This window comes from Arvicola amphibius, chromosome 7, assembly GCF_903992535.2.
Source record: "Arvicola amphibius chromosome 7, mArvAmp1.2, whole genome shotgun sequence".
NCBI lineage: Eukaryota > Metazoa > Chordata > Mammalia > Rodentia > Cricetidae > Arvicola > Arvicola amphibius.
The window spans coordinates 137,999,390-138,025,429 of NC_052053.1; the positions used below are offsets into that span (position 1 = coordinate 137,999,390).

General features: G+C 39.0%; 1 protein-coding gene across 1 annotated transcript in view; it reads right to left on the reverse strand.

Annotated features, from left to right (window-relative positions):
- Positions 1 to 26,040, reverse strand: part of Cog5 (component of oligomeric golgi complex 5) — a 205,809-nt gene that overhangs the window by 49,349 nt on the left and 130,420 nt on the right. Inside the window, exons 12-14 of the mRNA XM_038335916.1 lie at positions 21,816 to 22,020; positions 16,401 to 16,562; positions 13,873 to 13,972 (exon numbers count right to left, since the gene is read on the reverse strand). Coding sequence (XP_038191844.1) covers positions 13,873 to 13,972; positions 16,401 to 16,562; positions 21,816 to 22,020 — 467 coding nt within the window. The remainder of the gene's footprint in view (positions 1 to 13,872; positions 13,973 to 16,400; positions 16,563 to 21,815; positions 22,021 to 26,040) is intronic.

Genomic DNA, 26,040 nt, shown 5'->3' on the forward strand with positions numbered 1-26,040 from the left:
ATCTCTCCAGCCTTAAAGCAAGAATTTTTAAAGGACAAAGTTTGGCAGTCGCTTTCTTTTGTGTCTTGTTTGTCTAGTTGGGACAGCATACTGCCAGAAATCAAGGCAAGGACACTTTCTTGCATAAATGGCTGGTTTTGTACACTGAAAGCAAACTCCATATGCAGTTATTTGATGCCCATCATCCTTTCTGAAGTAAACTGGTGCTGCCAGGAGCAGACATGTTTCACTGTCAATGAAAAACCCTGTGTGAACAAACATTTTAAATGCTATATTCTGTAGATTTTTGACGTATTTGAAGATTACTTATATATCTAAAATATATATCTCTGTATGACCTTAATAACATATCTAACATGACGGTAAGTCTGATTGTTATAGATGACTATTAACCTGCATTTCTTTATTATCCTAAATAGCTTTCAAGGAATAAAAAAATCTTTATATTTCATTTTTAAATGAGATGCCTTAAAGAACAGAAACATATGCACAGAATAACAAAATGGTGTTTGATGCTTTTCCATTCCCTCCCTGTACCGAGAACTCTAGAAAAATGGGACTTAGGGCATGAAGAAAAAACATGTTCATGTTTTTCACCCTTGACGTTCTGTTGGTGGCATTCCAAGTCAGTACACACAGTTTTCACTAAAGTACAAGGTATTTCTCCTGCTAATTTACAATGTAGCTCCCTAACTTACATTATTTACTCGAATACTACTTTCTATGGATGCACAACATACAGAATGCGTGGCTCTTAATCCATCATGGCTCAAAATTCTTGATCATTTTACCATGAATGAAAGCTGGATACCAACAACAAAACAGAAAGCTTACAAATTTATGGAGACTGAACAACTGAATGAAAAATGGATCAAGACAGAAATTAGGAATGAAATAAAAAGCTTTCTAGAATTGAATGAAAATGAAAATATAACAAAACCAAATGTATGGGGTCACAATGGCTGTGGTTCTAAGAGGCAAGTTCACGGTTATAAGTGTCTACATAAGAAAAAAATGGAGACACACATGGAGGGCCCCAGGAAATGGAATAGGTCTCCTGGGTAAGTTGGGAGAGGGGTAAAAGGGAGGGGATATGCGATGGGCACATGACAGCTCAGATTGCCACAACTCAGCCCTGAGCTACCTAGACAGTACAAAATATCACCTCACCAGGGACTAATGTGTTTGCAATAACTAGAAAAATAAAAACAAATCAGACTGAATCACTGGCGCCTATGCACCCCTACTTAATCCCTCCTCATCTCTACCAATATAAATCTCACTGATGGTTGCTGGCTATGTCTAGACCCAAGGCCACCTTTTTACATAGAATTAGGCCTTCTGGTCACACAACCATCAGTAACATTCAGGATTGTGTCCCTAATCAAAAGTACAGCTTATACCTGGGAGGCCCCTCTCAACCTGGGAGACATTTGAGGAGATGCCACCTTGAATGATCATGTAACACCCTTTAGACAAAGCTGTCTATTTGTCAATATGCAAAAATGTATGTTTTCTCAAGGTTTTCAAATGCTCTTAACCTAGACAATTCCCATCAATTATTCATTCTCCCCACCAAGTCCAACCCGAGGGTCTTGGTATCCCTGTACCATGGGTTTATACCCCTGCATATCAACTTTTCACCATGAAAAACCAACCTGACCTCTGTGTCTTAGTAAAAATCATCCCACAAATATATTATTATGATGGCCCAGCTGGCAGAGAACATTTGGACTTCTCTTTGAGTGTTGGGGGGGTACAACATAAGAGAAAAGCCCCAATCCTTATTCCTACAATGGTGAATAGGTGCTGCAGGTTCTGCTGCCCTGGGAGCAGCAGCACTCACTACTAACCAAGCCAGTTACAATAGTCTTTCTGAGGCTGTAGAAAAAGACCTATTCTGCCTCCAGGCAACAACCTCATACATTGAACAAATAGACTCTTTAGCAGAAATGGTTGCATAAAACAGAAGAAGACTAGACAACTTACTCCTAAAACCAGGAGGGCTAAGTGCTACCTTGGGTGAGTCCTATTGTTTCTATACTAACCACTATGGCCTTGTTAGAAACATTCTTCAAGAGCTCAAAGACTCCGAGAGGAAAAAAAAAAGACATGCTGTGGGATAATCCTCTTGTGCACTGTAAAGATTTGTCACTTGAATTGGATTAATAAAACACTGATTGGCCAGTAGTCAACCAGGAAATATAAATGGGGTGATCAAACTAAGGCCGATGGGAAGGAGGGTGGGGTGAGAGGAGTTGACATCCTGACACAGAGGGAGCAGGAGATGAACATGCCATGCTAACAAAAGTACCGCCACATGGCAGAGCGTAAATAAGGAATATGTGTTAACTTAAAATGTAGGAGCTAGTTAGTAACAAGCCTGAGCTATTGGCTAAGCATTTATAACTTATATTAAGGCCCCGAGTCAATTATTTGGTAGTGGCTGCTAGGTATTTGGGAACAGGAAGGCAGGAAGAAATGTTCAACTACAAAGACAACAATCGTTTTCTTGGTTCCATATGCTCTTAGATTGGACCCCTTGGTTAACAACCCTATTGTCTTCCATTGCTGGTCTGTTGCTTATTCTTTGTAATAATTCTTATTCTGTGTAATCAATACATTGATTAGATTTGTAAAAAAAAAATCATGTTTCTTCAGTAGAACTCTTGATTCTCTGCTTTCAATATACAATTACTGGAGACTCTGAATTAGACTCAGAATCAGGTTCCTATACAGATTCATGATGTGGGATGCCCCTCTGTATGCTGTGAATATGTTTTATTACCATTGGTTAAAAGAGAAGCTGCTTTAGCCTGTGGCAGGGCAGAACACAGGAAGGCAGGAAAGCCAAACTGAACACAGGGAGAAAGTAGGTGGAGTCAGGAAGACAACAACAGCCACAGAGAAGCAAGATGTGAGGTAATGACAGACCCACAAGGCAATGCATAGATTGAGTAAAAACAGGTTAATTTAAGTTATAACAGCTAGTTAATAATAAGCCTTGGCTAACAGGTCAAAGAGTTCGCAATTAATATTAAGCCTCAGATTGGTTATTTGGGAACTGGCATGTGGGAGGGTAACCTTCAGTTATAGATTCAGAGGATTCAAGGGATTGATTCTGGTATAAACTCAAGGGGAAAATGAAGAGCCCAGGAATATGAAAAATTGTAAGCCTATACACGTATTTATATTTGAAGCATGAACAATAAAAACTCAGAGATAAATATTAGGGTTCAGGCTGAAGATCAGAAAAGCAAATCAGCCAAGCCATTAGAAAAGTCTTACCTCTACCAAGGCTGGGCAACTGCATATAGTGCCCTGAGCCTCTGTTTCCTCCTATCTTATATTCCCATTTAGTGCTGGAATTAAAGGTACTGAGATTAAAAGTGTAAGCCACCACCACCTGGATTTGTTTCTGCATTGATCTTGTATAGCCCAGAGTGGCCTTGAACTTAGAGATCCATCTGCCTCTGTCTCCCAAATCTTGGCAATAAGGGTATGTGACATTACTGCCTGGCTTATAGTGGCTTAGTTTTACCCTCTGATTTTCAGGCAAGCCTTATTTATTAAAACATAAATAAAATATCACTATTCAAAAAGTTGAAGCTGAAAGCTCCTATGGACAAAGATTAACTTGTAACAATTGCTTCTATGTGACCCCAGCCCTGCATTCCTTTAACCTTTAACAGTAGCCTCTGTGTGATCCTGTCCTACATACCTTTCAGGTGTGGGAAAAGACAGTCTGTTATAGTCACAGACTCTCACAAATAACTTGAACTAAAACTCTGTAATCAAAAGCTGTAAATTCTCTGTAGTGAGGAGCAGTGGGCCGTGTTCCCGCCGCCACGCTCCCGGCCGCCTGGCTAGCTTATGCCCCAAAATAACAACACACAAACTGTATTCATTTAAACACTGCCTGGCCCATTAGTTCCAGCCTCTTACTCACATCTTGATTAACCCATATCTAATAATCTGTGTAGCACCACAAAGTGGTGCCTTACCGGGAAGATTCTAGCATATGTCCATTTTGGGCTGGAACTTCATCGCGTCTGGCTCAGAGAGGAGAGGCACGGCATCTGTCTCACTTAGGAGAGGCGTGGCATCTGACTGAGCCATCTACCTCACTTCCTTCTTCCTGTTCTGTCTACTCCACTCACCTAAGGGCTGGCCAAGGCAGTTTGTTTATTAACGAATGAAATCAACAGAAACAGAAGACTTTCCCACATCAATTCTCGAATGTAAAGAGACTCGAGGCCTAACCTCAAGGTCAACTTTGACCCACTGTGTGGTGCTTGGTTTTTACTATAAGAAGAGTCTTAACACCTTTTCTCATTGTCACAGGGCCAGAAGTCCAAACTCTGGCCACGGCCCCAGCTAGCTAGAAGTTTTCTGCCCCATGGTATCCGGAATAAAGTTTTGATACTGGTTTACAGAGGCCCCAACTAGATATATCTTGCCACCAAATGAAGTTTCCAGTATGAATGGGTTACATCTACATGAGGTGTTGGTCAAAGGGTTCCATGAGAACTCCCAAAAAACCCAGGCTACAGTCAAGGCTATTGGTTGTTCTCCATAAACTGAGAGTAAGGCCCTATTGCTGAAGACACTGACATAATTCATTGAACATGGAGAAGTCAAGCTGGTACCTACTTACACTTCCACTCTATGAACTAGTATCCATGTTACAAGAAGGTACTTGGCATGCTACCAAAGGAGAAAGATAGATATGAACCCAGCTACAAGCCCTTCAGTCTGTAAGAGTGGTGTGTCTGCAAGACACACTAGTGCAATAGTGCACAAAGCTCGTGGGTAACCAACCAATGTCTGACCCTAGTTAAGGCCCCTCCATGGGAACCTACACCCGATGTTGCTTGACTAGATAGGTCATGGACCCAGGGGAAAACCAGATACTCTTCTGCTAAAGGAATGCAGCAATACAATGACTCCGAACAATATTCTGCTATACTCATAGATCCATGCCTTGTTCGGCCATCATCAGAGAAGCTTCTTCCTTCAGGACATGGGAGCAAATACAGAGGCACACAACTGGACAATGAGCAAAGAGTGATTTGGAACACTCGGTCCTAAATGGGAAGTCCATGTCAAATACCTCCAAGGCTCAGGGAACGCCACTGAATAGGAGATAGAAAGGTCTTCTATACACAAGGCCAATGCACATATGAACTCAGGGACTGTTGTAATCTACAGAGGGCCTGCATGCATCTGAACTGGATGAGGTCTTAGAGCTAAAAGGAGCAACAGACAGAAGCCCCATCCCTAACACATAAGCTACCTCCAATTAACAGCCACTTGCAAATGAAAAATTAGTTTTTTCCCAGGGAGTCTCAACAGGGAAACAAACCACTCTTAGGGTAGGCTGCAAGCTAAGCGATAAATGGCCCAAAGAAAGAAAGAAAAAAGGAACTCAATAGCATCTTTGGAAGTTTTTTTTATCTCATAATATTAAGTAAGAAATCTTCTCCATGTACCTTTAGCTCTTTTGCATCTATATTATGGCTTGCAGCTTAGAGTGTGGACATGTGTGTCTCTGCATCTATATGCAGTTTTTATGTTTTTTCTTTTGCTCTTTTTCTCATTCAGTTGTCCTGTCATATTCCAGTTTGTTTGTTTGTTTGTTTGTTTTTCCTTAGATGTCTGTTTTCTAACACAAAGGGTGTGTACCACCCTTAAAGAAAAACGTCTCCCATTCCTTCAGAAAACATCAACTTTCCATAGCTTCTCAGTTTGGGGATGGCGCTCATCAGAACCTTCCCTCCACAAGCTAGAATGTTGGCGGTCATGATCTCCAAATATATAGACTTAAATCTCTGTCTTTTCAATTGACACTGAGGTATGGAACCCTTTCAGAGTGGTTCATTTTCAGTGTATGTGGGATGCATTCAATTAAGATTCTACTTAGCAGATGGATTTCATTGTCCAAGCTGGTCTCAAACTCCTGGTCCCAACAATTCACCTGTGGGAGGTCCTTCTGTCTGTGTGTTGCTTTTCTTGGTTAATGAATAAAGAAACTGCCTTGGCCTGTTGATAGGGCAGAACTTAGGTAGGCAGGGAGGACGCCACCAGAGATAGATGTGCTGAAACTTTGCTGGTAGGCCATGATCTCATGTTGATGCACAGATTAATGGAGATGGGTTAAATTAAGATGTAAGAGTTAGCCAATAAGAAGCTAGAGCTAATGGGCCAAGCAGTGATTTAATTAATATAGTTTCTGTGTGGTTATTTTGGTTCTGGGCAGCTGGTACAAACAAGCAGCTCCTTGCAGCATTCATCCATCTCAGCCTTCCAAGTAGCTGAGACTTTTAGGAGAGTTCTACCTCACTGGAAACAATAAGTTCTATGTTAATGCAGATTTTGCTATGATTATAAGTTCTTAAAATAAAGGCCAGGAGTGGTGGCCCATGCCTTTAATTCTAGCACTCAGGAGGTAGAGGCAGGCAGCTCTCTATAAGTTCAAGGCTAGTCTGGTCTACAGAGTTCTAGGACATCCAGGACTACATAGTGAGACCCTGTCTTAAAACAAACTTTTAAGATGCGTCATTTTTATGATATGCAAGTTATATTGCAATTCAGTTACCGTTTTCCTTTGATCCATGGGTCATTTAAAAGTGTGTTGTTTACTTTCCAGACACTTGAGGTCTTTACAGATATCTTTCTATTGTTATTCAGGAGGAGAGTTACAGACCTCTGAAATCTGCTGAAGCATTTTCCCAGAAGCAGATTTATATAACAGAACATTTTATAATTTCCTGGGGTTTACAGATCCCCTGAAACTCACCCACTCACATTCACTAAACTAACACTTTGTATCTTACGATATTGAAAAATGTTAAGATTATATGAGGGAGACACGGTGTTCTTGGTTATCACCACGGAGATCTTTCCACATGCCACCATTTGGTGCTGCTTAGATGTCTTAGCAAGTGCTCTCAAATGGCACAACCTCATAGTAATGCTGTGCACAGAAATCACCGCCTTGGTATGTGTAATAAATCTGCTATACTAACAGATAACAAGAGAGGCATAATAGTGTTGAAAATGCAAATGAGTTCACTTATACTCAAATGCAGCAAATTTGATTGCACTTATTTTTCTTTCAAGAAAATGCTCATTTCTCCTTTCTCTCCCTCGTTTGCCCTTGGCATGTGTATATGAATCATTCTCTTTTTACCTGCCTCCCACCATTACTCCTGCATTTCTCAATTCAGAATCTGATCTAATACTTATAACTGTGAGACATGAAAACAAACCAAGATATCACTGACCCAATTCCTGGTTTGGTGCCATGGCCATCATCTTGCCTCAGGCTACCCCAGGCTTGCATCCTTAGCAGCCTTCGGCAACAAGGGTAGATTTTTGTTACAAGTTTCCTGGAAGGAACTGTAACCCGCATTATTGTGTGTATCTCTATAGGTATGCTATGTGGAAGCTGTTGACACAGCCTCGGCATGGCTCACTGCTAAAAGCCCTCTCTCCCTAAATACACTTTCTAACAGTAGCATTCTCAAGCACAAGAAGGAATTAAGTTATACTGCATACATTGGAACAGGGTAGGATTATAAAATATTTTATATTTACATTTTATAGTCTTGGGATTTCCAATTCAAGTGAAAAGCTGACTAGGTAATTCAGACTAATCCTTCCTATGACAACATGTGGAAAACCAAAATACTTTTAAAAGTCTCAGTAGGAACGATGCTGCATATCTATAATCAGGAGACTGAAGTAGGAATAGTAGTTAGAAGTTAGTCTAGGAGCATGAAGCACTTGGAGGCAGTCCCAACTAAGCAACTAAGCAGGGAGACTCAAAGCAAGGTCTTCTTGATGGTATTAAAGCAAAATGGGAAGGAACACACACTGAAGAATTACAGGATAAAACCCAGTATTTGCTGGGTTGCATATGAAAGATACAGAGACTAACGAAGCTTCACATTTTGGAACACAGGAGGAAAACTAAAATATTTTTATTGAGAAAAATAAGGGTGAAATAGGTAAGTTGAAGACAATACATATTTTAGGCGGTGGTGGCGCCTGTCTTTAATCCCAGCACTCAGGAGGCAGAGGCAGGAGGATCTCTGTGAGTTCAAGGCCAGCCTGGTCTACACAGTGATTTCCAAGCTAGACAGGTAGCCAGTGTTACACTGTGAGACCCTACACTGAAAAAAAAAAGAGTCCAAGAAGATAATACATATTTTTAAAACACAATGAGGATCAGTATATGCAGTATTCCCAAGCTTCCACAATCAGAAGTGGAAGTGGCTAATAGCCCAGAAGACCTCTACACCCTCTGTATGACTGAGACCATAGTAGAGCCTCCCCGAGACCCTTAAGGCAGCACACGCAGCCTATCTCTAGAACCCATCTTCATGGCTGAAGTAACTATGAGAAGAGTTTCAATGTAATTATGCCTACTTGTACATAAGGGATTGTTACACCTGGAAATGGTTTGGTTTTGTTTTCCCAAATTGTACTACACTTAAACATGCCTAAAATAAACTATCTGTCTCAGACTAGAAGTTTGAACTGGATTTCCTTTTGCCTCACACAGATGGTTATTCTGCTGGCTCTGGTGTTTGCAGAGACCCTCACACCCTTGAAACTTGACATTATGGATGAGCAGCTTTGTTGAGTCAGGTTTATGAGAGTACTTTCTCTCCAGTACTGCTGCCTAAGAGAGTCTGCTACCAAATTACAAATATTTGGGGCAATCTTACCTAAGATTCAGGCCAGAAGTCACTGTGTGAGCAAACAGCCAAGCAAAGTCACGTCATTTACAGTTCTTCCGACCAGCACAGTGCTGAATGCCATGCAGACTTGTCTGTCACAGCAGTGTCTAATGGCAACATCAGCACACTTGTACTGAAATTTTTAAAAAATTAAAAAATATATATCTACTTTTTTAAAAAGTCTTTTTAATTTCAAAAAAAAAAAATTGTTTTTTGTTTGTGTGAGAATGGGCCATGCTTTGCTGCCCAAGCTGGTCTTAAACTTCTGAGATTAAAGGATTCTCTTGCCTTACCCCCCTGAGCAGCTAGAACCATGGGCACAATGGTGTCCAGGAAGGCTTTTGAATTGTTTATTTCCTTCTGGAACTATTTGTATTAGTCAGAGTTCTCTAGAGTCACAGAACTTATGGAATGAATCTGTGTGTGTTTCCGTTATATTACACACACGCACACACACACACACACACACACACACACACACGAACCGAATAATTTCTCAGTCCCATGAGGGGGTGTCTCAGCTGGTCTTCTTTATATGCTGGTATGTTCCAATGCCAGTGAAGGAGTGGATGTGCTGGCAAGGCAAGAGCAAGCAGGTGAAGACCAAACAATCCCTTCTTTCTTCCATTGCTCTTATATAGACTTCCAGTAGAAGGTGTGGCCCATATTAAAGGTGTGCCTTCCATCCCCAAATTCTGGATTAAAGATGTGTGTTATCCAGTCTCAAGATCTAGATCACAAGTGTGTCCTCCACTTCTGAATTGTAGTTCATTCCAGATAAAGTCACATTGACAATTAAGAATAGCCATCACACTACTAATTGATGAAAATACCACTTTTGTCATTATTTTCTGTCAGCAGGACAGCCCTTCTGACTTTCTAAAAATTTACTTTGTATACAATGTTCTGCTTGCCATGTCTGCCTACAGGCCAGAAAAGGGCGCCAGATCTCATTAGGGTTGTGAGCCACCATGTGGAGTGGGAATTGAACTCAGAACCTCAGGAAGAGCAAACAAATCTCGAAAGCTAGAAGCAACGGTCTTAAAATAGTTCAGGCTAAAAACAACAGAAGCAAAGATGGATGGGTGTCTGATGATCAAGAGAATCATGGGCTCAAAGAGACCAGTGTGCTTGTACTATGGCCAAGTTCCTTTGGCACGAGAACCAATGGATACATTTGAACTGCTCGTATACATACAACGCTTTCCAGTGATTTCAGACTTCTTTTGCTTTTTTATTTGTCTGAATGTGACAGCCGAAATCACTGTCATACACAACATGGAATGGCAACACTGTGGATGATATTAAATTCTCCACAATACTTTTAAAGCTAAAACAAACAATCTCTTTTTTTCCTTCCCTGAAAGAAGGTTTCTCTGTGTAGCCTTGGCTGTTCTGGAACTCACTCTGTAGTTTAGGTTGGTCTTGAACTCAGAGACTGACCTACCTCTGACTCTTGAGTGCTGCTGCGACTAAAGGCATGCACCACAGCTGGCTATGAAGTCTACTGTCTTTGTATCATCATTATAGGTTTTTCCCCAAAGTTTATGAATGTCAAATCTCCAAGGCACTTACAAAATTATTCATGAAATAGAGTATATATTTATAAAGCTTCAAAACAAAACCCTAGGTTCAGAACTACTGAACTATACAACTATACAAAGTTGCTGACCTGTATTAAATGGAAACCTTCTACTAAATGTCATTCTGTTATTTCGTCAACAGATCTACAACTTAATTACATGTCCATGTTCTTTTCACAGTTCAAAACATTTGACATTTACAATAAGAGTCTAGACTTCATGCCTTAAAATTTTAGTGCTAGGAAAAAACCCAATAATTCACCTTTAAAAATACTTCATTAATAAGTATGTTTATATAATGATATGTTTATAATGATATGTTTATTATTTTCTTAATTATAAAACTTTACAATCTTTTTATTTATTTATTTGAGTTTTGAGACACGGCTTCTCTGTAGCTTTGGAACCTATCCAGGAACTCACTCTGTAGACCAGGCTGGCCTCAAACTCACATAGATCCACCTATTTCTGTCTCCCAAGTGTGTGTACAGATGCAGGATTAGGAGGTGTGGCCCTGACTGAGATAGTGTGTCACTAGGAGTAGGCTTTGGGGTTTCACTCCCTGCCTACAGATCAGGTTGTAGCTCTCAGCTACTGCTGCAGCATCTGCCTGCATATCACCAGGCTTTCTTTCATGAGGTTAATGGACTAAACCTCTGAAACTGTAAGCAACCCCTCAACTAAATGTTTTCTCTTATAATAGTTGTCTTGGTCATGGTGTGCATGGACCACATGCCAACCACTATTGCTTGACAAAGTCCCAGCATTTACACACTGCAGATCACAACTCTCCAGCATCTTTCACTTTAGTGATTTTCATTATGTGTTATGGGAATTTCCTTATCCTTTTCTTTGGGGAAAATTTATGTGTGCTTTGTTGGAGGATGAAATGTATACAATGGCAGTCTCTTTATATCAAATAATTCTTTGGAAAAAAATCCCTACCACTGTGGAATAGTATAGCGTGACAACATGCCTACTCCCACATAGGAATCATAGAGAAGCTAATGATTTACTAACTGGGCACACCAGACTCCAAGGATGAAAAGGGTAGCGTGCATGGTGCGTCCTGCCGCTCCATCTACAGAAAAGCACAAAATCAAGAGAAACAATGGACCTAGATCCAGAGCCTGAGGTCATTAACGGCAAGCATAGAATACTGCCCAGGATCGGTGGCTTACTGGAGGAATGGCAAGCTTTGTTAAGCCCCAATGGGGAGCAAATTCTGTTAAGAAATAGACTGGCTTGCTCCCCCTCTGCCATACACAGGCGTATACAATGAAGGAATCAGAATGGTATAGTATAATGGAAAAAGGTAATATGTCAGCACCTTCCCCTGTGGAAGCTTATGAGGGGAACAAGCCATATTATAAGACTAAGGCACAAAGGAGCGCAATTAGGAGGCAGCTCAGCACTTGTGGTGCTACATGGTACAAATTTTGCCCCCTGAGGAATGAAAATTGCTCTATGGGTTGGTTTTTCATGACTCAATGTCTGATTCCTCCTGACCACAAAGACTGAGACTGTGCAGCAGGAAGTATAAGAGGGCACCTGACAGGGTTTTTGAACATTTGAGAACAATAAGCATTTAGATTCTTGTTAAACATTGTTTTCTGCTTAAAGAAAAATGCTGTAATAAAGCCAATGACCACTTTCACCCCAGAATCATTGAGTCTGCTCTCAGTATCGCCTGTGGTTAAACTATAATTCAGTTAGAGAGCACACAAGATACGGTCTGTTTTCAATGCATGGGCAGCCATCCTGACTCCCCTCAGATCGTGTCGGGCTCCCTCCTTAGCAGACTCCGCACCTCCTCTTTGGGACCTGAACCCCATTGGAGTCGAGCTCTGGTGTCTCTTCACAGCAACAGAACAGTGACTAAGACAGATGGCAAGTTTGCTAAGTCAAGGAATATAGATCAGACAAGGTTATATAACAAGTCAAGACAAACGACTGGGTTTCAAAAATCCAAGAAAAAAATGAGTAAAAAAAAAAAAAAAGAATAGATTCTCTGGTAAAAGGCTTTAGACTCATCTTTAGATACAGGCTTATGTTATACATACCTTTGAGAATAACAGCAAAGCCTTAGGGTAAACATATACGCACTGATAATTTATGATTATAAAAATGTATATTATTTTGTTCATATCATTGTGTGCTGTGTATGTACTTGAGTGTATGTGGACTTACATGTGTGTGGGTGTATGTGTATGTGTGCAGATATGGAGGCCAGATGTTGACAGCAAGTATGTTCTTTGATCGCTCTCTCTCTCTCTCTCTCTCTCTCTCTCTCTCTCTCTCTCTCTCTCACACACACACACACACACACGCAGAGTGTGTGGAACAGGACATAGAAGGTGCGGTGCTGACTATTACATCTGAGGACCTGAGTAGAGGGAAAGAACACACTTGTGACTTTTACATGCACACCGTGGCATGCATGCATATGTGCACTTGAAGCCATGCACACATATGCAAATAAACCAGTAACTATAATTTCAAAGTAAAAAATGAAATGTGTCAAATTTAAAAATAGGACAGCAGAAACAGTGTTATTTACTGGAAAGAAACAGTAACTAATGCAAAAATGTTACTTCAAGTTTTAGTAATATGCTTTAAAATAAATGATGTTATTTATAATTTTATTTAATGATTAGGCTTCCTTTAGTCAACAGAATGGAAGTTGAAAAGTAAAACTATTTCGGGCAGAGAAAGAATTCTATTAAAAATGGAAATAATGACTTTTTATTAGTCTTCACTGTTGGTTAGGGAGGACCAAGAGATTTCAGGTCATAGATTGTCACTAATAGTACATAATCAATCATTAATTAACGCAGTTTCCATTTTCAAAGCCTTTTGCCATTATCACATTAATTTAAACTATATATTTCTATGACTACTGCCTCTCAACTTGTCCACAACAAGAAGTAAAGTCATCTCTAGGAAGGGCCTGCTCTGTCTTCTCACATTTACGCTCTGCAGCCACCTCGTAGGGACTTCTTTCCTGGCATTTGAGTAGCTACACTAAATTCTACTGGATACAACATCAAATTTTACTTATGGTGACAAACCATGTTTTTTTTTTTTTTGTGTGTGTGTGTGTGTGTGTGTGTGTGTGTGTTTTTAACTAGAATATCTATTAAGTAAGACCTGAAAGAAAAATTAGTCATCTTATTGTCTACCAATAGCTACTGTGTCTCTGTATGGCTTTTTCAATAAACAAAGTTTGAAAAAAATAAGGATGCCTCTAATTTATATCAAAATTACAAGAACAAATGAATGGAAAATTGCACCATATTAGCAAACACAATTTGGAACTGAAAGTAGGAACTTCATAATATAATTACCATTGTGGGTCAGTCCATGTACATTACTTAGCATGCTCCTCTAAATATTAATATGAAACCAACTAGAACAACTCATTTAAATACTTAAATGGATTACTTAATTGTTTTAATGTTACTTATAGTCATTCAAAAAGTTTATAACTAGAACTTTTTAGCCAAATCATTAAAATGTATAAATAAAGATACACCACTTACAAGCTGCTCTGATTTCACGCCATATAGCTGTATGGTCTTAGCCACATTTTTTGACACAGCTAATGTGAGGTTTGCATCAACAGCAGCCACATTGAGTTCACTAGAGAAAACAAAAGCAGATTTCAGTTTTTAGCACATAATTCATCAACAATTAATGAGCATCACATAACCTGAAGCTCAATGAGGGACATGCTGAATCTTTATATAGATTTTGCTGATTGCTTCCAGGAATTGTTTATGTTTCATTTTTCTCCCTAAATTTAGCAGTAGGAAAAGGGCTTTGAGATGGCTTTGTTAATGATCAGTTTCACATTAATAAAAGCAAGCCACGTGTGGGTTCAATCTGTGATTAAGGGAGTAATTGTGAACAGATTTAAAGCGCGCTCTTGTTACTACTGATAAGGGCAATTAGAGCACTGCCTGCACAGACATCTGCAAGGAAGTGACAGCTCTTGAATGGAATGATGACCTTGAAGGAACACAGGCTAAACATACAAATTACATATGACACATAAGGACACTTCGGTTCTGTACAAACTATGCCAGTTAATTCTGCTTTGTAGGGAATAACTTTAAATATATGGACAGCACAGAAGTATAATTTTCACATTTAAACTTTTAGATTGTTAAATATTTCTGTCACGTTCACTGTTGACCTCAACAGTGAGCTGGCAGGACATCTGATGTGAATGTAGAAGAGGGTATTTTTCCAAAACCATGAGTTAAAAATCTCATGAAATCATGAAAGAAATGCATCATCTCTGCAGTGGATAAAATTTAGGCACTTGTTAGATTAACTTTGTAAAGAAGCTAATGAATCCACAAGGCCCTGGCTGGCTTAAGTACTTGGGAGGAAGAGGCAAGCAGATCTCTACGAGCTGGAGGTCAGTTTGGTCTATAGGAAGAGTTCTAGGACAGTTAAGGCTATATAGAGACCCTGACTCCAAACAAAAAGCAAAAACAAACATAAAACAGAAAGAGTTTGAAACAACACTGCCCTTCCACGCAGCCCTCAGACTGCCCACCTTTGCGCTCTATTAACACTGCCATAAGCGCCCTTCCTCAACCCTAGATGATATCTGACTACAGCACTGTCACCCTCGACGATCAACCTCCCTAGCATTTACAGAGCTAGGTACAGAGACCAAGATGAATATAGCACCTGGCCCACAAGCACACTATGAAGGTACAAAATGCTAAGGTGAGAAGCATACAGTCAAGACTATCAAGGCAAAGTCCATGGCGAGAAGTGTAGGGAACCAGCACATGTACAGCTGTAAAGTGCCATCATCAAATGAAAGAACGTAAACAATTCTACCTCATAGTCCTATACTGCCCAGCCACTCATTATTGTATTCCTCAAGATGTCAATCACGAAAGTACAGACTGTGTGTTATGACAACTTTCTAGTTATGGCAGGGACTGGAGTTCTAACCAGTAATCTGATTGTAATACCTCTGAAGCCACAGCGTAACTGCATTTGTCTGCAAGTACTGAAGAAACAGCTCTCTCGGATGCCTTCCCATTTTAATTTAAAAGCTATTCACATTCATTGGGCATGCTTAAAGTAGTGAACTTTATGTTGTGGAATATTACTTTAACTACGTAAAGATGTGTTGCATTTGTTTAATTATGTAAAGATGTGTTGCTGTTTTACCTTGCCTGCCCAAGGCATTTGACTGATCTAATAAAAAGGGGAACAGTCAATAGATAGGCAGCAGGCAGCAGAGGAATAGGCGGGGCTGTCAGCCAGCCAGACACAGAGTACAACATGTAAAGTGAAAAGAAGGTTCAACTCCTGAGGCAAAACGTAGGGGAAAAGAAACTGGTTAAATTAAGTTATAAGTTAGTGGAATAAGCATTAAGAAAAGGCTGAACATTTATAATTAATAAGTCTCCATGTCATGATTTGGGAGCTGGTTGGTGGCCCAAAAGACAGTCTGCTACACAAAACAAAACAATCCTGTTTCTGTCACGAAGTGCTTTATGGGTTTCTGGGATAAAACCTCTATGTATGTCTGAGTTTTTCAGTTTGTACGATTATTTTATGTTCTCCTATATAATACTAGGAAGTTCGTAGAGTGTGAAGAGCTAAATTAATTTTATTTTGCTAAGTTACAAAGTAATTATAACATTATTTTCTTTTGTGTGTATGATTTTTCAAGACAGGGTTTCTCTGTGTAGATTTGGAGCCTGTCCTGGAAGTAGCTCTGTAGACCAAGTTGGTCTTGAACTCATAGTAATTCACCTGCCTCTGACTCATAAGTGCTGGGATTAAAGGTGTTTGTCACCACCACTGGGCCACAACAGATGATTTCTTCACTCTACACACTGTATCTATATTTAAATGGCTTTATTAATTGGAATTATTAATTGGAATCTCAAGCACTATGTAAATGCTGAATCATTATAAAACTCAATTTAATTGAAAGCCTAATTACTTGAGTAATTTGAGGTAAATTTAAAGTGTACTGCCACTGGTAATCATGGCAGTCAGCCTGGCATGCTATTATACAAGAAATACATACCTTGTTATGGTTTTAATGATGCCATCGAGTTCATCAGAGGAAGGAGGGTTACGCCCACCAGGGGGAAAAACCAAGTTGATGGGATCGAAGAGTCTCGATAGGGATTTTGAGAGATAAGCAGCCTCATAGGGTTGCAGTGAATCTTTCAAAGCCTTTTCTGGACTGTGAAAATAAAATATTTTAAAAGGTAAGTAACAGTTATAAACTATAGTTATAAATACATTTCAAAATATATCTCCAATGAATGTAACTATTAACAAGAATTTGTTTTAAAAAGATATAAGCACTTTTATAAAGTTATAAGAGAACATCTATAAAAATTACATGAGCATTTTAAGTGTAAATCTTAGCTATGTAGTATAGCATGCACCATCACTTACTGGATTGGCTGATCCCTAAAACTAAAAGAATACTGCAGGAGCCTATTAATTCTATCCTATTTATAGACCATCAGAGCATACCCAAGAGAGGCAGCCAGCAGATTCCTCTCCCATTAGCTCAACCCTTTTTATTCACAGCTGTTATTGTTCACAAAACCTACAGACTTAGGGAAAGGACACAGAGGTAGGCCTTCAACAGATTTCCATTCTCGGGATACTAGCAAGAATGAAAGCAAAATGAAGAAACACTCGTCAAAGTCCTATAATAGCATAAATGTTCTTGAGCAGAGTTCTCATTTGTTTCACAATATTCTCCAAAAAATAAAGCATCTGCTTACCAAACTCTCTTTTATTCTTTGCTGGCCCCAGCAATTCCTGCAGGATCCCATTTAGCAGCCAATGGCTGGATCTTACAGTGTTCTTTCAATGACTAGCAGAAGCCTTTCACTGTTATTAAACTGCTTTACTCCTGTCTTTTCACATCCCCTGCTTATCATCCCTTCACCAACCTTTCCGCTCTCTTCTTTGTCGTACACGCTAACCTTGAGACTATCTGACCTCTCTGTGGACAGCAACAGCCTCTCTGTCTCACTCTTGTCAAACCACAAGCCTAGAGGTCAGACTGCTCTTGGCTCCGGACACGCAATTCCACAGTTATCTCTTCATGCTTTCTCGTTCAGTGAGGATCTCACTCAACACATAGTTACTGGAATAGGCAGCAGGCAGTTTGATAAGTGTGAGAAGACAAAAATAAATAGTCCTTTACAGTCCAGTGAGAAGGGGGCAGGTGCAGGTCGGGTATGAAGGTAACTTTCTCTGTGTCCCACCATTTCTGATCTCTTCTCTTCCCCAAATATCACTAAATCTTTATAATCTGCCAAGTATTTCATGGACATGGCAATTCTGCAATGTGCCTGGTTAAAAGACAGTACACTGTCCTTGTAAGGCTCACGAGCTAACAGAAGATACATTGGCTGATCTTCCAGAGGAGCTGGGTTCAACTCTCAGCACCCACACGGCAGCTCACAACTTCTGTAGCTGCACTCTCCAGGGATCCACTGCCCTGTTCTTGCCTCCATGGGTACTAGGCATGTAGATGGCACACAGAAATACATTTGATCAAAACATTCGGACACACATTTTTTTAAGTAAGTCATGAGCTCAGTATAGAATGGTGGTAGTAGGTGCTAGAAGAAAACGAAAGTGAGATATCAGGGAGAAAGCAAATGTCACTGGCCATTTCTACAATGCGCAGTATCAAGAGGGCTGAAGCCCAACCACAGATCCACCACTATAGCTGACCAAAACCGGTGGCTATAACTTTCCTCAACTGGCAAGTTCTATTTTACTTTATTTACAATTTGGTTGGTCTTTCACATGATATTCCTATTTATTATTTTAATCTAAGAAGTAGATTTAATTTATTTTAAAATAATAAAAGTTTTCAGAAAAATATAATGTACCTCTTTGTTTTCCACTAAAAAGAGCTTTATTAAAATAAATTTACATATTATGTATTTCATTTTCTTAACATCTAAGCTTAATAATTATATATTTAAAATCCCTGCAATCATCAGTCAGCACAATTAATCAATAGCTCAGTGTTTAAGAGTATTGGTAATTCTTGTAGAGGACCTGAGTTGATTTCCCAACACCTACACGATGGCTCCCAAACATCTATAATTCCAGTTTCAGGGGAGTCAACATATGATTCCATAGCCATGTGGTATGCATATATAAATGCAGGTATTCATATACATAAAATAAATAGAAAAAGGCCGGGCAGTGGTGGCGCACATCTTTAATCCCAGCACTCGGGAGGCAGAGGCAGGTGGATCTCTGTGAGTTCGAGGCCAGCCTGGTCTAGAAGAGCTAGCTCTAGGACAGGAACCAAAAGCTACGGAGAAACCCTGTCTCAAAAAAAAAAAAAAAAAAAAAAAAAAAAAAAAAAAAAAAAAAAAACAAGAAAGAAAAAGAAGCTGGAAAGGTGGCACACACTTTTAATCCCAGCACTTGGGAGGCAGAGAATCTGAATGTGAATCCATCCTGGTCTACAGACAGAGCTCCAGGACAGGCAGGGCTACACAGAGAATCCCTGTCTCTAAATTATCCCCCCAAAACCTTGTCTATCACCCACCTCAACCAACACACATATATACTTCATGCCCAGCTCTGTATGACCACTAAGCTACATTTAATTTCCTCAGATATCTTTATTCTATATCTTCAAATGAATGGTGTGTATGCTTTATCATTGGTTTCTTTCATTTGGCATGATGCAGTTTTTCAAAGCTTACCCATGTTCTCAATTCTTCATTGGCACATATTAGTGCTTCATTTCCTTTTATGAATAAACAATGTTCATTGATGGATAAAGCTTTTTATTTATGAATAAAACGCTTTTCATTTATCGATTTTGCAATAAATATTTAGGTTACTTCCATCTTTTAGCATTTGCATCATAGCATTTGCATATAAATTTTATTTATTTATTTATTTGGTTTTTCAAGGACTGAGTTTTTCTGTGTAACAGCCCTGGCTATCCTGGAACTAGCTCTTGTAAACCAGGCTGACCCTGAACTCACAGACAGCCACCTGCCTCTGCCTCTGCCTCCCGAGTGCTGGGATTAAAGGTGTGCGCCACCACCACACAGATATATACAAATTTTGGTGTGAACATGTTTTTTTTTTTCTCCTGGTTACAGATCTAAGAATGAAAATAATGGTCATGTGGAAATGGTTTGTTTAATAGTTTGAGGAAATGCCAAACAACTACATTCTTCTTCATCCTCCCCCTTCTTCTCCTTAATTTTTTAAAAACTTATTTCCTGAGTGCTCTTAAATTTTGATCCATCTCTCCAGCTCCAAACTACTTTTCAAAGTCCTATGTCACTTCAGATTTCCAAGAGCAGCATATAATGGCTCTTGTTTCTCGACATACTTGCTAATGTGTTCTGCTACCCCTCTCTGACTATTAGCAACCCAGTCGGCATGAAATAGAGGTCTTTGAGGTTTGGCTTATTTGCCTTTTCTTACTTGATGTTTAGTCTATTTTATGTATTTATAGGCCATCAATGTTTTTTGGAGATATGCCAATTTTGATCCTTTGTCTCTTTTTAATTAGATAATGTATTTTCATTATTGAATTGAATATATTCTTTGTGTAGTCTAGACACAAGCCAGATTTCAGATATAATCACAAATATTTTCTACTGTTGGTGATCTTGATGCATTTAAGGTTTTACTTTTGAGGGAGTCATACATACACATACACACACATACATATTCTTTCGCTGCTTAGACTTTCAATATCATACCTAAGAATATTTTACTATATCTCAAATCATGAAGATATGTCCTTACATTCTCCTGTAATAATACTTTTATACATGAAAAACTTTTTTTTTTTTTTTTTTTTTTTTTTTTTTTTGGTTTTTCGAGACAGGGTTTCTCTGTGGCTTTGGAGCCTGTCCTGGAACTAGGTCTTGTAGACCAGGCTGGTCTCGAATTGCATCTCTTTCTACACTTTGAATTCTAATCTGTCCTTGTGCCAAAATCATGTTATGATTAGAACATGAGATGTCCCCCACAGACTCATGCATTGGGAGCCTATCGGCCAGCAATGCGCTTTGGGAAGCTGCACAACCTTTTTTGGGCTGATCTAACAAATGGATGAGATCCTTGATGGCTTCATCATCTGGATGGATTGCTGCGGGGGAAGGGTAGAAAGGCAATGGCGGTGTCCTGCAGAAGTAGGTCAATGGGAGCAACACCCAGAGACCGTATCTTGTCCCCTGCCCCTTTCTCTCCTTTTTGCTCCCTGGCCACTTTGAAGTGAACTGCTTCCCTTCACCATGCTTTCCTCCGTGACTTCCTCCTCCTCCTCCTCCTCCTCCTCCTCCTCCTCCTCCTCTTCTTCTTAATTTTGCCTTGTCTTGCCAGGATCCTAAAACCACCGCAGTCACCCAGCCATAGACAGGAACCTGGAAACAAGCCTTTCGTGCTTTCGGTTGTTTCTCTCAGGTGCCATAATGATGAAAGCATCAACTATACAGACACCTTGACTAGCAAAAAGTACAAAATCAGAATTCTGTGTTCTGAAGATAAAGCATTATTCCCGCAGGTTCGTGCTACTTCCAGTACTTTCCTAGTACATATGCAATGACTGAAAATGAAGCTCAGCCAGAAGCACACTGACACTGAATATGGTATTTACGTCAGTTCTTTTTCAATGACTTAGTAAATTTCTGTAGCTTCATCTCCTCTTGCACTACATCTTAGCTAGTCTGCCTTTTATCACAGAGGAGCCATCGAGGAGACAACCTACTATTTCAGCCTAACCTAACTATGTACCTCATTAGTCAGTACTAGCAGACATAACTAGCTGTTTTAGGAAAGACACTGAAAGAGAAACAAGCAGCTAACATTACCCAGAACTTACCGATCGGCTTTTCTAACTAAGTGACAAGACTCCATTGCTACTTCAGTCAGTGTTGTGAAAATAAACAGGATTTTAGAATTGGAGGAAAGTTAATCACTTAATCTGGTACTCACACAGAAATGTGAAATCTTTATCAGTTTTTGTGGAAAGCTGGCAGGGTAGAATTCGTAGACATATTATATTGGTTTCCAATGTACTTCTTGAAGATGGTTACAAAATATGTGCTGTGTGGTAACTGAAGGGATTTTCTGGGATAGATCTAACCGTACTTAGTGTTTCCTAAAGCACTGACTGAGGAACTACCTCAGCATAAGACTTATTTTCCTGATAGTTTCAGCACACAACAGATCAACTCAAAGACAAGGACTGCATTTGCTCATCACCCAGTTTCTCACTACACAGCATAGTGTGAAACTTCAAAACTCATTCTGGCAGAAGATACAATGTTTAGTCTCAGTACAAGTTTTGCAAAACACACCAGTCACCGGAATGACTTAGCAACTTAATATATCCTCAAGTCCTAATTATAAGGAAATAGAAAACAAAATTAATAAAATGCCAATGACCCAATCAATCATATTAAATAAAACATACTCATAATCTGGCTTTTTCAGTATGAACATGTCTTGTCTATCATCTTCCATGTGTGGGAGGTCAACATAGAGGTCAGCAGTTCCACTTGTACTGAAATTTCCTTGGGTATTTTGACTGCACTGCTGAAGACGCTTCCATAAGTCATTATAAAGACGTAATAATTTAGGGTATTCACCTTCAAATGCCTGTTTCAAAAACATAGAAGCTGCCAAGAAAAATATGTATTAGATAAATCATAAGGCAGTAAGAAGTAATAAAACAATACTTGCTTTGCACATGAATATGTAACAGACCAATACCAAAGAATAAGCTAAAGACATATTCCAAGGACACCTTTGAAAACGATACCAATAATTCATTACACTTGGTATACTCTAAAATGCTACCGACATTAAAAACAGACAAAATTCGGGTCAGGATATGGTGATGCATGCCTTTAATCACAGCACTTGGCAGGCAGATGCAGGTGGATCTCTGAGTTTGAAGCCAGCCTGGTCTGCAGAGCAAGTTCCAGGACAGCCAGGGCTATGAAGAGAAACACTGTCACGAAAAACCAAAAAGAAAAAAAAAGGACAATTTCAGTTGAATATATCCTTCTCTTGAAAATTGATAAAAATTAGAAAAATCGGATATACTCTTTCTTTTTAAAAAATAATGTATTTATTTGTATTTATGTACATTGGTGTTTTGTCTGCATATATGTCTGTGTGAGGATGTCAGGTGCCCTGGAACTGGATTACAGACAGTTGTGAGCTGCAAGGTGGGTGCTGGAAATTAAACCCAGGTCCTCTGGAAGAGCAGCTGGTGATCTTAACTGCTGAGTCATCTCTCCAGGCCTACTATTTCTGTCTTAAAAGTGTCTATCTAATTCTGTTGGAATGTTTTGATACCAAAACACTAAAGGGAAACAAATAAAAAGAGCAACATTTCTTGGGGCTGGAGAAATGGCTTGGCAGTTAAGAGCACTGACCATTCTTCCAGAGGACCCAGGTTCAATCCCCAGCACCCAAATGGCTGGCTTCTCACAAATGTCCATAACTCCAGTTCCAGGGATTCTGACACCCTCACAAAGACGTACATGCGGACAAAACACCAGTGAACACAAAATAAAAATAAATTTGAAAAAACAGTAATATTTTTCATTGAACGTAGGTACAAACATTAAAACTAAAAATCTTCCAAATCTAATCCAGCAACATTTAAAGAGGATGCAGCATGATTGAGGAGAATTATTCCAGGAATTAATCACTAGTTTTAACATTTTAGAAACAGTCAGTGTTATTCATCATACTAACAAACTTCCAAGAAAAATCAGATTATCTTTTAATAGAAGAAAAATATTTGGAAAAATGAAAGCCCTAACATTTACTTCTGACAACAATTCTAAGGAAGTGGAATCTGAAATGGACACCCACATCGGAAGAGGAGTCTAGAAACTTGCAGTGAATCAGCAGTATCAGAGCAGTAAGTGGAAAACAGATGGGAGAAGGTGGCACTATACCAGAGGCAGTGTGATCATCACAAAAGATTTAACTTTCTGGGGGAAACTTGCCTTCCCATAGGTAAGATATGCTAGGAACCCCCTGTCATGATCACTGAAAGGAACCTCGGAGAATCTGAAGCAAAGCGTCTTTTCCTGAACAGGCACCGCTGCAATTATAGCAAAGCCAGCACAGAGTAGGAAAATGTATCCCAACATAGCTGACAAAAGCATTTAGAGATGGAAAATAGTAAAATCAGATAATTTTTATAGGGACAATCATCAAAGACGATCTATGTATGGCAAATAAGGACTAGAAAATACTAAACATCTTCAGTAAATTGTCAAAAGTAAATTAAACCTACAATGAACACAACTGTATTAATTGTTCAAATATCTTTAAAAATAAAATGAGTGACTATATAAAATGTTGAAAAGATAAAAATAAAACTCTCAAACACATTGTTACAAAGAAAAAAGAAGCCCAGACTACTATACTCAGCAAAGCTTTCATTCACCATCGTTGGAGAAAACAAGATATTCCATGATAAAAACAAATTTAAAACAATACATATCCACAAACCCAGCCTTACAGAAAGTACTAGAAGAAAAACCTCAACCCAAGGAAGCTAACTACACCCACCCCCCCCCCCCCCACCCAGCATAACCCAAAGAAGGGAAACACACAAACACTACTGCCGAAAAATAACCGGAGTTAACAACCACTGGTCAATAATATCGCTTAATATCAATGAACTCAATTCACCTATAAGAAGACACAGGCTAAGAGAATGGATGTGAAAACAGGATCCAGCCTTCTACTGGAAACACACCTCAACCTCAAAGACAGACAGTACCTCAGAGTAAAGGGTTGGGATAAGGTTTTCCAATTGAATGGACCTAAGAAACAAATGGGTGTAACTATCCTAATATCTAACAAAATTGATTTCAAACTAAAATCAGTCAGAAGAGATGAAAAAGGACACTTTATACTCATAACGAGAACAATTCATCAAGATGAAGTCTCAGTCCTAAACATCTATGCTCCAAATACAAGAGCACCCACATATGTAAAAGAAACATTACTAGAACTCAAATCACACATCAAACACCATACACTAATAGTAGGAGACTTCAACACTCCTCTCTCGCCAATGGAGAGGTCAACCAGACAGAAACTTAACAGAGAAATAAGAGAACTAACAGATATAATGAATCAAATGGATTTAACAGACATCTATAGAACATTCCACCCAAACAGGAAAGAATATACCTTCTTCTCAGCACCTCATGGAACCTTCTCAAAAACTGATCACATACTCGATAACAAAGCAAACATCTACAGATACAAAAAAAACTGAAATAACCACCTGTGTCTTATCGGATCACCAGGGATTAAAATTAGAATTTAACAACAATACTACTCTCAGAAAGCCTATAAACTCATGGAAATTGAACAGTCAACTACTGAAACACCTCTGGGTCAAGGAAGAAATACAGAAAAAAATTAAAGTCATTCTTGAATTCAACGAAAATGAATGCACAACACATCCAAACCTATGGGACACTATGAAAGCAGTGCTAAGAGGAAAGTTCACAGCACTAAGTGCCCACATAAAGAAAATGGAGAAATCTCACATTAGTGACTTAAGAGCACACCTGAAAGCTCTAGAACAAAAGAAGTGGTCTCACCCAGGAGGAGTATACAGGAAATAATCAAACTGAGGGCTGAAATAAACAAAATAGAAACAAAGAAAACAATACAAACAGTCAATGAAACAAAGAGCTGGTTCTTTGAGAAAATCAACAAGATTGACAAACCTTTATCCAAACTAATCAAAGGGCAGAGAGAAAACATCCAAGGTAACAAAGTCAGAAATGAAAAGGGACATAACAACAGACCCTGAGGAATCCAGAGAGTCATTAGGTTATCTACAAAAACCTGTACTCCACAAAATTGGAAAATGTAAAAGAAATGAACAATTTTTTAGATAGATACCATATACCAAAATTAAATCAAGACCAGGTGAGCAATTTAAATAGACCTATAAACTGCAAGGAGATAGAAGCTGTCATTAACCACCCCCCCTCCCCAAAAAAAAAAAGCCCAGGCTTGGATGGTTTTAGTGTAGAATTCTACCAGAACTTCCAAGAAGAGCTAATACCTATACTTCTCAAAGTGTTCCACTTAATAGAAACAGAAGAGACATTGCCAAACACTTTTAATGAGGCTACAGTTACCCTGGTACCAAAAATCATACAAAGACTCAACCAAGAAAGAGAATTACAGATCAATCTCACTAATGAATATCGATGCAAAAATTCTCAATAAAATGCAGGCAAACCGAATCGAAGAACACATCAAAAAAAAAATCATTCATCATGATCAAGTTGGCTTTATCCCAGAGATGCAGGGATGGTTCAACATACGAAAATCTATCAATGTAATCCATCATATAAATAAACTGAAAGGAAAAAAATATATGGTCATATGACAGTACACATAAGTGACTCCAAAAACTCTACCAAAGTACTCCTACAGCTGATAAATACCTTCAGTGAAGTGGCAGAATACAAGATCAACTCAAAAAAATGGTAGCCCTCCTATACACAAATAATAAAGAAGCTGAAAGAGAAATCAGAGAAACATCACCTTTCACAATAGCCACAAATAACATAAAATATCTTGGGGTAACACTAACCAAGAAAGTGAAAGACCTATTTGACAAGAACTTTAAGTCTTGT